This window comes from Ptychodera flava, chromosome 7 (assembly GCF_041260155.1).
Source record: "Ptychodera flava strain L36383 chromosome 7, AS_Pfla_20210202, whole genome shotgun sequence".
Taxonomy (NCBI): domain Eukaryota; kingdom Metazoa; phylum Hemichordata; class Enteropneusta; family Ptychoderidae; genus Ptychodera; species Ptychodera flava.
The window spans coordinates 41,553,005-41,567,942 of record NC_091934.1 but is presented as its reverse complement, the minus strand read 5'-3'; the positions used below and the strand labels follow the sequence as shown (position 1 = coordinate 41,567,942).

General features: G+C 39.0%; 2 protein-coding genes across 3 annotated transcripts; both read left to right on the top strand.

Annotated features, from left to right (window-relative positions):
• Positions 1 to 2,195: 2,195 nt before the first annotated feature.
• Positions 2,196 to 4,084, top strand: LOC139136239 (circumsporozoite protein-like). Of its 2 annotated transcripts, none has more exons than XM_070703975.1 (2): positions 2,196 to 2,659; positions 3,254 to 4,084. In XM_070703975.1, exons 1-2 carry the CDS (start codon positions 2,644 to 2,646, stop codon positions 3,661 to 3,663), a joined length of 426 nt encoding a protein of 141 aa, XP_070560076.1. In that variant the 5' UTR covers positions 2,196 to 2,643; the 3' UTR covers positions 3,664 to 4,084. The 2 variants fall into 2 exon arrangements, with proteins under 2 accessions (XP_070560076.1, XP_070560078.1); XM_070703977.1 differs by having other exon boundaries at positions 2,254 to 2,603.
• Positions 4,085 to 9,840: 5,756 nt separating this feature from the next.
• On the top strand, positions 9,841 to 11,894 carry LOC139137573 (uncharacterized). The gene is made up of 2 exons (XM_070705750.1): positions 9,841 to 9,927; positions 10,693 to 11,894. The coding sequence occupies exon 2, from the start codon at positions 10,704 to 10,706 to the stop codon at positions 11,373 to 11,375; it is 672 nt and encodes a 223-aa protein (XP_070561851.1). The 5' UTR covers positions 9,841 to 9,927; positions 10,693 to 10,703; the 3' UTR covers positions 11,376 to 11,894.
• The last annotated feature ends 3,044 nt before the right edge of the window (positions 11,895 to 14,938 follow it).

The window sequence follows — 14,938 nt, the reverse complement described above, 5'->3', positions numbered from 1 at the left end:
CAGTGAAGTATTTTCCGTAAGCGCCTAACTTACTTGAGGAAATTTCGAAAATGCGAAATACACCTAGCTTTTGGCCCTCGGCAATGCTAACTTCTGTTTCAAAACTCTGAGTTTTATATGAAGGAATTTCGATTTTACAGAACATGATTTGGAGCTACGAAACCTCTGATTAAAAAGACAGTTGCTGAACAAAACAGTATCTGATTTTTATTTATAGTATACAATATTATGTTACTTTTGTTTTTATCTGTTTGAATTCAAAATTAACTGACGCTAACCCTTCTTTCATAGCAACAAGTCATAGGAATATAAAATAACGATTGAGATGGCTGATGACTCAAACTTAAAAACATTGTTATTTTCTTCACAATATCGATGATTCGACAAGAGTGGAGAAAAATCGGCGTTCCCGGCCCATTTTACTTCTAAGACACATCGAACAGAAATACAATGTACCCTAAGATTTTGCTCCATGACAGCCTTCAGCCCTCAAAGAGGATGAGAACTGATAATAAACACTTCAGCATTGTCCTTTCCTTTAGGGGTGAATTTCTAAAATGCTCCATTACTGGTAGCTTTCAGATCTGTTCGAGTAAGAGTCGCTTACTTACCTAACGATCAAGATGTCTAGTGATAGTATTTATTGAAAGCGTCAGGGATAAACTGAGGCGTTGGTCATCGTTTTCTTTAACAGTTTCTTCGAATTTTCTATTTCATCTTGTAAACTCTTCATGGATTAATCATGCTATTGTTGTTTTTTTGTATGAATTTACTTCTTTTTCTTATTATTATTTTGAAACTCTGTTTTGGTTTCTTCTGAGTAACTTCCTCATTTGTTTTTCTAACGCTTTTCTTCCCTTCAGAGGGAATTTGTGTGTCTAATAATATAGTTATGTATGTAGAATAGTGACACCGATTTTGAATACGTTTTTCACAGCGGCTTTTCCGACCGAGTCCTTTTGTAAAAATTTCAAGAATGATATTAACGCAATGCCATTTTTCTATTATATCATACGAATGTAAACGGAAGTATTTAAACAGCACTAGCTATGGGTAGTCATCTGCCTGAAGTCAGTGAAGATATGGATATTTTACTGGGTAACCATATTTTCAATTTTTTTTTGGACAAAAACAGTCATTTTTTGTCATTTGTAATAAATGAGGTGAGATTTAAATTTTTCAGTCATGGCGTCACTTCTTCGATGATATATTTTTTGAAACTTAAGCTGGTCTGAAATCTCCTCGAAATCATTGGCTCTGTGAGGGGGTTTTAATTACTCGTCAGATTGGTGTGAGGGTTACTTATCAGGCAATGGTAAAGCTATGTGCTGTAATACGCCTGTTGGCTTCTTGTCGTGTACAATGCCATACTTGTGGTAATTCTTGTAGGCCACTTGTTTGTCAAACTAATCAGGTGATATGACGAAGAAAAACGACAAAATTGTCACCACTCAGTCACTTTTTCTTTTATTTAATTCGCTTCATAATAAGGTCACATCTGCTCTCTGCCAAAAAAGTTGCCCATTGTTGCACCTTACGAAACAATTTTATTCTGCTTCTGGGGAAAGTTTGTTTAACGGTACCCGACTCAAACTAACACCGTAATTGTTCGCCTCTAAAATCACAGGAAAACACCGCACCAATCACCTCCTTAGAGTGACTCGTACACGGAACTGGTGGACATAATGGACCGTAAATATTTGGGATTGGCCCATTTCCAGCATCTTTCTACAGTTAGGACAAAGGACGCAACACATCTTGGCCTTTGACTCCAACCCTCATGCCAAAAAGGGCGATGACCAGATCTGTAGGTTTGTTTATCAGTCATTTGCACGTGTTCTGAACATGGTGAGACAATGCCCCTTACTTTACATACTAGTTGTAGTTTGGTCTGATCAGCAGGCAGGTTCCGCTATCCGTACCTGGTACCGGATTACCTCTAACTCATAAAAATTCTAATTATCAACACATTTCTTTTGATTTGTTCTTCTATGCCTATAAAAAGACAATGCATTTGAAATCAACTAGAATTTTGAAGTCGACTTATTTATCATTCACATGAAGGACATGAAGAAAAAAACAGAAGAAATAAACGTGTCTGATTTCTTTCTGTATCATATTTTAAAGTAGTAGATTTGAGTAGATGAGTAGATTTGAAGCTTGTGCCAGTCACAAGTTTGTCTCTCTCCATTATTTTGTCGACGTCGTTAGAAAGTCAAATCTGCGACAATGGTCGCAAGAGCCAAAAGCCCGTAAGTTTGGCTAATTCTACACCATGCAGTTACATGATAACGTATTGCTCTATATGTCTCACGTTTATAAAGACATATAAATGGGAGAAAATGACGATAGGACTGGTTTGTATAGTGAAAGTTATTTAGTGTGCTATACAGATTTTTGAATTCAGAATCGTGTTGAGTCCGACATTGCCTTGAAGTTCCGTGTCACGGTGACTTTTTTAAGACGTTACACATCTGATCCCTAGGGCAAATTCAAATCTATTTCTTATGCAATGAAATAGGTGGTCACCATTCACGGACGGCACACACTGGTCATTCAGGAAGAGGCTCGCTGATTGTGAAGAGTCGTGCACAGCTATCACGGTAATGTTGCGACGCTTTTGCTTTTATCTGCTGGTTTCAGATGCACGTACATACTGGTAAAGTTTTTGTAGTCATCGTAGTCGTTATATTCTCGTTGAATTTATATGTTGTAACCGTTGGCGCTTAGTGCTGCATGAGAATGGTTTTTATCCGTTAATGTACGATTGCCGTTTCACGTTTTCTCCGACTCGAGCTTGGTATTGCTTTCTCCGATGGTCTCTCTCATTTTGTCCATGCTTGAATATCTGGCGTTGTAACGACACGTTTTCATATTTGTCTGTAAGTTTGCCAGTCCTATCTGCAGTCTGTTTGTCTCTGACGGTGGACATATACTCTCTCTCTCTCTCTCTCTCTCTCTCCTCTCTATCTCTCTCTCTCTCTCTCTCTCTCTCTCTCTCTCTCTCTCCCCCAGAATATTTCGTACGGGAATTTGAGAAAGAGCCGATCTTATTGTGATCTTGCGAACTGCATCTTGAAAAGATCGGTACGCCATGATGACATTGTATTAAGCTTTTATTTGGATTTGGATTGTAATGTAATTAATATTTCTATCAGTGCTTGGATCATCAACTTTAATTTATAAAACTGCCAGAAAACTGACCGTTATTATTCTAGGGAAGGTTAAAGATTTCTCTCATTTATATTTCCAGGTTTTACCATAATGAGGCTGATTATTTGCTTGAGCTTGCTGTTGGCAACAGTGACAGTATTCGCCCAGCAGAATGACGTGCCAACGATAAATGCAGGTGAAGGTGGAGTAGGGGGAAACACCGGAGGAGAGCCTGGACCAGAACCATCTGGCGGTGAGCCTGAACCACCCGCAGGTGAGGAGGGAGAAGGTGGCGAAGGTGAACCCGAACCACCAGTTGATGGCGAACCCGAACACACAGCTGGTGGCGAACCCGAACCACCAGTGACGGCGAACCCGAACCACCAGCTGGTGGCGAACCCGAACCACCAGCTGGTGGCGAACCCGAACCACCAGCTGGTGGCGAACCCGAACCACCAGCTGGTGGCGAACCCGAACCACCACTGGTGGCGAACCCGAACCACCAGTTGATGGCGAGCCTCAACCGCCGATGGAAGGTGGACCCGAACCACCGATGGAAGGCGGACCCGAACCACCGATGGAAGGCGGACCAGAACCACGGCTGGAGAAGGCCAGGGGCGGGAGGCGACCACACCGAAGGCCAAGACCTAATGGCGGTCGTCGTCCAAGGGGACGTGGAAGAGGAAAGGGTCGAGGTGGACGAGGTGGTCGCGGGCGCAGAAACTGAGAAAAAATACCCAGTGTGAACTCTGTACCGCTTGTACCGTCATCCTTCTGGTTGGCGTTGTTTGCATACAGGACAATATAGACGAATACAACCGATGCAATATATGGACTAGTATACCTATTGCAACATATTTACGATACTCGGTTTTGATTTGAATGATATTTGTTGATTATTGGTCAGATATTAAATCCATATCAAAGAGTATTAACAGGCTATGATTTATATGTTTTGACGCATGAAAGAAGTAGACAAGTGTAAAAAAAATGCTGACAGTGGCATCAGAGTGATATGGCTCTTGGGATTCGGAATTAGATATGTTGTGAAATTGTGTGTGCTCGATGAAACGGGGAGATATGAAAGTGTGCGGCAAAGTTTCGAGTTTAACAATGACTTTGACTTTTTGACTCGGAGCTTACATGTTATTAGAGTGCCCTGAGAAACAGAAGAATCCGTCTTACCGAATAAGCAAAATCAACAAACTGGAAATGATACTGATAGTGACTTGTTTCCTTAAACCACACTTGAAGTGTCTCTCTCTCTCTCTCTCTCTCTCTCTCTCTCTCTCTCTCTCTCTCTCTCTCTCTCTCTCTCTCTCTCTCTCTCTCTCTCTCTCTCTCAGGATGGTAATCAGCTTTGCTAGCACATTTGCTTTGAAGACAATAGATCTGTTCCATAAGCTACCAAATGTATAAGTAAAGCAAACATAACTTCTTAGCCTTGTACTGTAAATTTATATAATATTCTTAAGAGAGTTTAGTTTGAGAAGTAACTCGAATTCAAATGCTGTGTCTGTGTGACATAATCAATTCACTCTCAAGGTTGCAATTCAAATTTATGTCATACAAACAAACCTAATTCAATCGACAGGGGAATATAATTTCAAATAATGTCAAATTGATGACCTTATTTTCAACTTGCAGTACGTATCATAAATGCTGTGCCGATGTAGTCAAGTCAGAAGAAAGGTGTGTTACTGATTACATCACGCGTTTCTTGAATAAGGCACTTCCACTCGCAGAAATCACAAACAAATTAGTTGCCCCAATTGGTCAACCTTCGTAGATTGGTACTAAACGGCACCATTCGTTTAGGAAGAGCATTTTGTTTAAAAAAACTCTCTAACTTGAAATACTTCGGCTTTCAATGTATATTTAAAATGCAATGTACAATGTGTTCTCGACAGATATTCTGAGTATTTTACGAGATGTTTTTAGTCTATACCAATGGTGGGGATCCATTTTCTAGCTAATGATGTAAATATAGTTTTCGCCTGCTCATCTTTGTGAAAATCGAAAACGCTATTTTCCCCAAAGTGTGAATATAGGAATGTCGCACAGTTTTCATTTCGCGTGTCGGTACTGTGAATGTTGGTCATTCGTCTCTCTAGTACCAAATTTTGCATGGTAACCCCCTGAGTTTTTTCTTGATTTCGTAAGGAAATCGTTTACAGTTTCAATGAGGAAAGTTTCGACAAAAGTTCTATTCTTTTAATTTCGAGGTGCGAACTATCTTCATCACGATTTTTGCCTGATATTCATGTATCTTGTCCCTTTGATAATTATTGCTACATCTATTCAATACATAGCGCACAAGTGGTTTAATATATATCCTGAGTGATCTTAATTTACAAATAGCAAATATTCAGCGCACAAAAAAATATCTGGCCATATGTAAGCAACCCAATATCATAGAGGAAGAAATTTTTGGTGAGTAGGTGCCATAATCTTCTACGTGACTGATTTATCCATTTTAGATAATTACGATTAACTCCTTCGAGTACATTACGTATCTATGGACTAAATTATGAGTGTGACGATAAAATATAGTATAAATATAAAGCAAGTGATCAAACTGAGCAAAGAATCGATGGGAAAACAGGCCAATTCGTCTCAAATTCCAGCTGTCCTGCTTTAAATTCATGGTAGATGATAATTTCTAATTAAAATATTATGGAATAAATATTTAATTTGGCAAAACAATTCAGGAGGAGCAAGGCGAAGTGCCACAGGTAGACAATGTTCTTGAAACTGGCAACATTAACGCGTCATCGAAGTGGTATATTTAGGTCTGTCGACAGCAAAAATGTTCTATGATTGTACAGATTCGCTAGAATTCTGCTCTCGCTTTGCCAGTAGACAGACAAACGTGTGACGTAAGCATGTTTACTTTGTGTCATCCCTGTGAGCGTTCGGACTAAACAGCAGGAGACCAATAATGATGTATTTGGTCTGCAAATGTTTCATATTTGTCCCGAGGTTATGTACACACTGCATATCTCCCAATCCCCCATTCATTACGGAATCACTTCCTATAATTAAATAGCAACCACTCTTAAAACCAAACATTAGCTCTTTTGAAGAAAAAAAACATCAACGAATTTGATTGATTCCTACTTCAAACGAGAAGACTTATTCAAACTGATGTTTTAAACCCACCCTTTTTTCACTTGCATATCAATATGTGAGGACTTCGTCGTGCACGGTCGATGTAAAAGTGTATTCTGAAATGTGTGCGACTGCCCATTCACGATTTCATGAAATGAGAGCACAGTTTATAGCCTACAGCCTCGTGCAATTTTATCGATATCAAAACTGAACATTTTTCTTACCCAAATAGTGTCAATATTTTGAAAGCGGTACCCTACCAAACAATATCATTATTTCGGCCGATTGCGTGCAGGATTTTAATCTTAATTGCGATAATAAGTTTGTAATATAGCGGCAGTACTTGCCCGGCAGAATGAGGTGAGCGCTTGTGAACATGGAATATAGGCGAAGCCACAGTCCCTCCACACATGGGACAGTGGCGCAGCTCAGAAGGAAACCGACAAGCGGAATGAAATACGCCATCAGGCGTTCGGCATGAACCACTCAATACACCTGTAGTCACGCATATTTGTCATGCGATGTAAACGTAATGCGATATAAAACAGTGTCACTGAGAAGACTTTTGTAGAAAAGGCTACATTTTAATTGACAGAAAGTCACCGCTGGGTTCTGTGGAGTGAACATTCTGTCACGACAAGCTGTCAGCTAAACAACCAAAATTTATTTCAAAATTCATTTTTCGGATATCACTTTTTGCACATTTTTTCTTGCAAATATTGGGACCATGAAGATCTTGCTATGTATAATACTTTTCTTGGCGCAAGAGGTTGCCTTCTCTCAAGGCATGGCAGTTGGTAAGGACTATAATCGCTTTCTTTGGGAAAATTTGACCCTTGGTCGTCGATGAATGGATGAAAAAACGACAACGGCCATGGTTCCGGTTCCAATGTGCCGAGCGGTGACGGACCAATGAAAGTGAACGGCAGAGCTGCGGACGATGATCGACAGTCGACAGGTGACGAAGGTGACGACGGGCATCACGAACCAGAGAAACCGGTGGATGGAGATGATAGCACTTGGGATGAGCCGCCAGTGGGTGAAGGTCAGCTTGTCCAGAGTAGTGCAGGACCTGGCAGACTACGACCTCCACTTGGTCATCGCCAACTACAGAGGTATAGACAGCGTGGTGGAAATAGAGGAAGAGGAGGCGGCAGAGGAGGAAATTGCATTATCACGTAAATGAAAAAAAAAATTGAGGGATTTGAAAACTCTGCATGCCTTATTCGAGATAATTACAAGATGCTGATGGACAAATAGAATTATGCACATGAAAAAAACTTTAGGTGTCGTGGTCTTCGGTTTTGTGCAGGTTGGCTTGTTACCTTTGCAAGACTACGGGGAGTGAAATGAAGAAGATGCTTACTTTTTAACAAACCAAGAAGTATCATACTTTATATTTTGGAGTAAAAATTTGCTCGATATATCCCTTTGAAAACCTAAATATCTATCAAAACATTTCCGTAGGCCTGGTTTCATTCGGTTTTTTCAGTCATTTACCAGGAAAAGTAAATTATAATAGAACAAAAATAATTAATCATTCATTGATTTATTGATTTTTTATTTATTTATTTATTTATTTATTTCTGTTTTGCAAATTGTCTCAACGCCTCATGATTCGCACAGTTGCAACCTCTGATGGGGTCAGCGAAAAATAAATGTTCGTATTTCTGAACTGACAGCAACAAATAAACATGTCTCTGTGCGGTTGTCTCTTACCTTTATATTCCAATTTTTGAAGGTAACTTACTTCGTGGCGGGGAATGCAGGCATACTCACGTATGAAAATGAGAGGACCAGTAGGCCTAAGTAACTTTATTGGTCGCCGCAACCATGAAGGTACGCAGCGCAAAAAGTTCTATTTGTTCGGGAAACTGGCCAAACTCATTCATTTATTTATCTTTTTAAGCATTTCTGGCATTAAATTCCTTTATAATCTATAACTTCACATGTTTTTCTGTAATCTTATGTGTTTACCTGCAGAAATCTGCCATATTGAAAACATGGCCGACCCCCTGAGACTTGTATGACACTCTTAGGTAGCGTGTTTCTGTCAACGGTAATGTTTTGAATTACATTGTAGTAGCTTGGATTTATCGTTGACTAAAGGCGCTCTTAATCGAGGTCAGGGATCAGTTGTTTTTATGTCAGCTTAAAACATGACGTCATGGATCAGAAATGAAATTATTAAGGTAACGAAACGCAAGTACAAATGTATGTTTCACAAACTTTCAGCTTTTCTTTCTGAAATTCTACCAATGATTTCTGACATTGCAGCAATGATTTCTCGTACAGAAGTGAAAGTTAATTAGAAAAAGTCTGAAAGTGAAAAGAGTTGATCCCAGTACACTGAATCACCTCATGCATTCAAAAGCACAATGACACTTTTTAGAATACAAACTTTTAACAACTCTGCTCTACCTTTCATCGAATCTGTTAAATTTCCTTTCAAACAACACAGTATTCGGCGACCATTTGATATTTTAAATGCCACTGTGCGGATGAAAATACGAAATATGTTTTAGTTACTGCCTAATGTTGTATAGCGTACCTCTATAGGTGAGCTTTAAGTGAGAATCAGGAGATTAAACCTAAACCAATCAAATGCTACTTTGATTCAACATAGGAGTGCAAAAACAACCCAAATACGTAAAACCTGAAATCTTGTGCCATAGAACTTCTGTAATACCAGTTGGTTGCTAAGTCACCATGAATTCTTGGACATTCTTGATTTTTGTAGACATAATTACTGCTACGATTTTTTTTTCCAATCAATTGTTGAGACGAATATGAAAGACACGTTTTCTTTGCAATTTTTTTCGGCTTCGTTGCGGTACACTAAGTTGAATCTTCGACTAAACTATTTCTACAGCTCGCAAAGTATCGCAGAAACGTTTCATAGCGTGCCTGGTAAATACCAGTGCATTGGTAATGACGTAATTGTTTAATGTGTCGATTTTACGGCCGTCACATGGAGACAAAGAGACCAAAAAACAAATAATTACAAAAGTTGAAAAGGGAAGGTGATATCAGAAGGTGGCGGCGACGTTCCACAAAAATCAATAAAACTCTATTGTGATGTGAAGCCGTGCCATCCACCGCCGCGGCTCACCACCAGGCACCGAAATAGACCCCCTAGGTGGACGGGGAAACACCAAAGAGCCTTGGTAGAGCTTTAACGAAAGAAAACGCTACATTGTTCTTTCTGACATGATTAATTTCGTAGAATCTGCTTTTCTACTTTCAAACGAGATAAACGGTATTTTCAAGGGCAAGCTCTCAGACAAATTGTTTATCAGATGCGCGAGGGTCGTTACAATATTCTGTTCAAACGCAGAACAGATTTGAGAAATTTGGCACGAAATTTCACCTTCCGCATCTTAGATAGTGTGATGAAGGTATGTACTAACATGTATTTTGATTTTGATGGAAATAGATATTTTCCTAAACATATCATCCGTTGATCTAAGATGAATGGAAATATAACCTATTTTTACTTCTCTGGCAGTGTTACATAATCTACAATGCAGAAGTAGATAGGTGGGCCTATATACAAATATGAGTATTGAGTTTACTGGAGAAGATGACTATATAAAGGCGAACCAACGACAATATTTTTATTCAAGACTGGTGGACGGCTGTGGTAAAGGTGGAAATAAATTGGTAAGGATAATTCAGCTTGTAATAGTAGTCTATTTATGTTGCCCATATTGCCGAGCGGTTTCGACTGTGATGTCTTCGCTTGGTGACTAGGTGCCGTACGTTGTGAGGTTTGATTCAATTGAAAATCTCCTGAAATTCCTGATCTAACCTTACTGTTAAGATAAACCTAATATTAGACGAATACGAATGTGTAGAATTTCGAGTTTTGGCTGTTATTTTGTTTTTGGTTTCTTTGACGTGTTTCCTCTCACCGTACGAAACTCATCAAAACTGTTTTGACGATTTTCCACTGTCGCGGTGGGATTGTGCCCTCGGCAATCTGAAAACACACAATACATAGCCAGGCAACCGTGCCATCATGGAAACCTAAACCAAATGTTAAATGTCCGAATTCTGAGAGAAACTGTTTCTTGACATCAATAAATGACATCAAGAATCTACATTCAGTATCAGAAAATTTTAATACACGTTTAATAAAAAAAAAATAAAACCGCACAGCACTTATTCTTATTCCAAAGAGCAGATACGCAGTCCAGTGTATTTCAACAGTAGATTCGTCGACCGTAGTGTGCATTGCTGCTGTCACAGGCTCTGTCATTATGACATCGCTTTCTCAACCAAAGTAGACATATTACACTGAAACGTGCCTTTAAAACTCAAACAAATCAACAAAACAAAATCTGCGAAGAGATGAGCTTTTATTATTTGAATGCTATAGACCTTTACACGTCTTAAATCATTCTCAACACTCCTGTTTCGTTACAGACTTCGACATCATGAAGTTCACTTTGGCGTTTGCAGTTCTGTTGACTGCTGTAGTTGTGTTCAGCAACGCGGCGTCGATCGCCAGTGACGACGATGACATGGCAATGAAGAGCGATGTGGACTTGAGCGAAGAAGACGAGAGGATGCGAAGTGAAAGGCCAGAAATGGATGACGATGACGATGACGATGATGATGATGATGATGATGATGATGATGATGATGATGATGATGATGATGATGATGATGATGATGATGATGATGATGATGATGATGATAGTGATGATGATGATGATGATGATGATGATGATGATGATGATGATGATGATGATGATGACGAAATGCCCGAAGACGAGAGACCTGGAGACAGACCGGAGGACGACATGGGACCTGGAGAGGGAGACGACATGGGACCCGGAGAGGGTGACGACATGGGACCCGGAGAGGGTGACGACATGGGACCCGGAGAGGGTGACGACATGGGACCCGGAGAGGGAGACGACATGGGACCCGGAGAGGGTGACGACATGGGACCCGGAGAAAGACCAGAGGGTGACGACATGGGACCAGGCGGTAAACCACCAAAGGGCAAGCCACAAGGCGGTGGAGGACGTAGGCCAAAACCATCAGGAGGTCGAGGCCGTGGCAAGGGCCGTGGAAATGGCCGTGGTGGCCGTCGCGGTTAACAAGGACACGCCATGAATGGCCGTCGCGTCCAGTCGCTGATGCATAATGTTTCTTCTCATTGTTTTCTACTAAAAACTATTCACAAAAACTGCAAGACAAGATCATAGTTGCCATTCACTCAGTAGAACTTCCGTCGAGGAATCGTTTTAATATATATTTCAGGAACATTCTGAGTTGTAGTCACCGGTCCTTTTACTTTGAAAAAATGTCAATCTTCTTTTCAACATGTGCAATAGCTCAAAGTCCCCCCTTCAGAAGTACGATGGAAACTGTCTGTTTCCGGAACTAGTAGGGATGTCCTCTTCCATGAGCAATCTCATTCAAAATTTAATGTATGTCCATGAATCTTACCATCGCTTAACATAACAGCAAACGGGTTAATCATGATCATATTTTACATTGAAGTGTCGAACAGAAAAACTGTCTATCACAACAACTTTGAGATAGCAAACGTTACATGCTGGTACTGTGACATAAGTTTTTTCTCAGGAAATAAAGAGGTATTAGTGAGAAGGAAATTTACACTTTGGTTTGTCTTTTATGTATGTATGTATGTATGTATGTATGTATGTATGTATGTATGTATGTATGTATGTATGTATGTATGTATGTATGTATGTATGTATGTATGTATGTACACTATTGTATCTATGTATCTTTATATATATATATATATATATATATATATATATATATATATATATATATATATATATATATATATATTTAAAAACTATCTACTGTTGATTGACCAATCAGAGCGCTCAATTCAGGGTGTTTTATTTACTCGTAAAGCCTTGGTCACCAAATTCCAGAAACGAATGACAGCGCCGTAGTAAAGTACTGTCCAATCAAAAGTGAACATGTCATATTCTGTAGACATCTGGTACGTTTTAATAATCGAATTTGGTAACACAGCGGAAACCAGCTGCAACACAAAATCTGCTCTGCCCTAGGGCATTTATATAATGTGCCCTAGGGCATTTATAGGATGTTCCATTACATTGAAAGGCTATTTCACAAATAAAAGTTTTAATTCATATCCTAAACATCTTACAGTGACAAAGGGGACGGTTGACGTAAACACATTGAAAACGAAAATATATCAGTTAGGGGCGATAGTTTTTAAGTCGGATAAAACCCTCGTACTCGGGCTCTTCCGATATATAAAGTCCAACCCAACGATAAATGTCTCGGCCTGCGGCCTCGACATTTTATCGTTGGGTTGGACTTTATATACCAGAAGAGCCCTCGTACTCGGGCTTTATCCTATACATATATATATATATATATATATATATATATATATATATATATATATATATATATATATATATATATATATATATATATATATATATATATATATATCATCCATGCGTTGGCGCATATCTATGGAAGTATATATATATATATATATATATATATATATATATATATATATATATATTACTTCACCCATTAAAGGCAGAAAGCGCCTCTGGGACAAATATTAAGATTCTCAAATTTTAACGATACTGCTCTTATCTATCGCTTGTGTGGTAAATAATGATTCCATTGTCTCATTTTACTTAAAATCGAAAAAATATTTTTCCAATAGAGATGGCGGCCATTTTGAATTTGAAGCACATAATTGTTTCTCTAGTACCAAATTTGCCCAGTGACTCCTGATTTTGGAAAGAGACTGGTTGTAAGTTTCCTTGAAAGTTAAGCAAATTTTTAACTCATTCATTTTGAGGCCCATACTCCCTCATTTCATTTATCCATCCATTCCTTTCATTCATGTATTCCAGTAGTCTCATGTGCATTGCTTTTGATCACTGAACATCCGCACTGTCAACAGAAAACACTTAGCCTGGTGCATGCGCACAAAAAAAATTGCCGTTAAGGTAGTACGGGCCTAGAAAGTGAGAGACATGAATATTTGCTCAAACTTTCCTCAATGAAAGTTTCCACCATACTCTTACCAAAGTAAGAATGAAAATCTGAGGTCACCGTGCAATTTTTGATAATAGAGAAACAAATTCAATGAAATTATCCGACATTTAACGATTACTTGAAATTCAAAATGGTTGCCATCCCTGTGTTAATTCTTCGAAGCTATAAAATGAACCCCCACAAGTGGTAGATCAGAAAAAGAATTGTAAAAATTTGAGAGTCAGAATCTCTGTCTCGAGGTGAATTCTACCTTAAATTACGAATATTTTGATTCTATGGTATTGACCTCTCTAAAGTCCAGGCATTGCGAACGAGCGGTTATTTTGAAGACGCTAAGACTTAAACTTTCTACCATAAAGGTAAGAGGCTAAAAAAACCACGGGGATATCGCCAAGGTTTTCAATATTTATTTTACTAGCATCATTGATAAGTTTCGTCAGCATTTTGACAACACTCGTGATCTCAGTATAACCAAAGCTTGGGTTAACTCGTGCCATGGTAACTCTTCACCAAGCTTCCAAATTCCTCCTGTCACTGTTGACTTTGTGAAAAAGCATCTTTCTTTGCTCGATGAAAAGAAGTCTCCTGGTATTGATGAGCTCTCCTCAAAATTTCTGAAGATTGGTGCACCGTGTATTGCTGATTGTGTTACCAGTATTTTTAATATGTCAATAACAAATGGGGTCTTCCCTACTTGTTAGAAATGTGCCCGTGTTGTTCCCATTCGCAAGGGTGGTTCGAAAAGTGATGTGAACAACTATAGGCCAATTTCGATTTTGCCCTTCCTTTCTAAAATCCTGGAAAAGCTTGTTTACATTATCCTTTTTAACTATTTGCATATGAATCATTTGATTGTTGAGTCCCAATCTGGCTTCAGAGAACATCACTCATGTCACACTGCTCGGATTAAACTGACGTTTCATTTATTTTCGAACATTTATTCTGGTCTCTTCAATAGTTTATTATTTTTGGATCTACGTAAGGCCTTTGATCTGGTTGACCATGATATTCTTATAGATAAACTTGCTATTTATGGTGTTTCCGGGTCATCCCTCCGTTGGTTTCGCTCGTACCTGACAGACAGAACTCAGCTTGTTCAGTATCTTGGATGTGAGTCTGAGGTCTTGCCAATTGTTAGTGGCGTCCCTCAAGGGTCTATTCTCGGCCCTCTGCTTTTTTTGATTTTCATCAACGACCTTCCCCTTTGCCTTAACACGGGTGAGTTAGATATGTTCGCTGACGACCAGACTTTGTGTGTTTCAGGTAATAGCGTCGATGAAATTACTTCTCGTATGAACGATAATGTTGTCCCAGTCTCATCGTGGGTCCTAATAATGCTATGGTTGTCAACACAGAGAAAACTAAAAGTATGGTTATTGCTTCTTGCCCTAAAATTAGACATGTTACTAACACTGAGGCCTCTATTTGTGTCACAATACAAGAAACAATTATCTCTAATGTCTCTTCTTACATCTGTTTAGGCGTTTCAATTGATTCTACTTTAAGTTGGGATGTTCACGTTGATAGCCTGTGTAAGAAACTTTCTATCAGAATTGGTATCCTTCGCAAGCTACGTCCATTTACCACTACGAGTACTCTTTTGGTTGTGTACAATGCACTGTTC

Bases quoted from the DNA above. Each gene is read 5' to 3' on its own strand.
- LOC139137573 (XM_070705750.1), top strand. From the start codon at position 10,704: ATGAAGTTCACTTTGGCGTTTGCAGTTCTGTTGACTGCTGTAGTTGTG.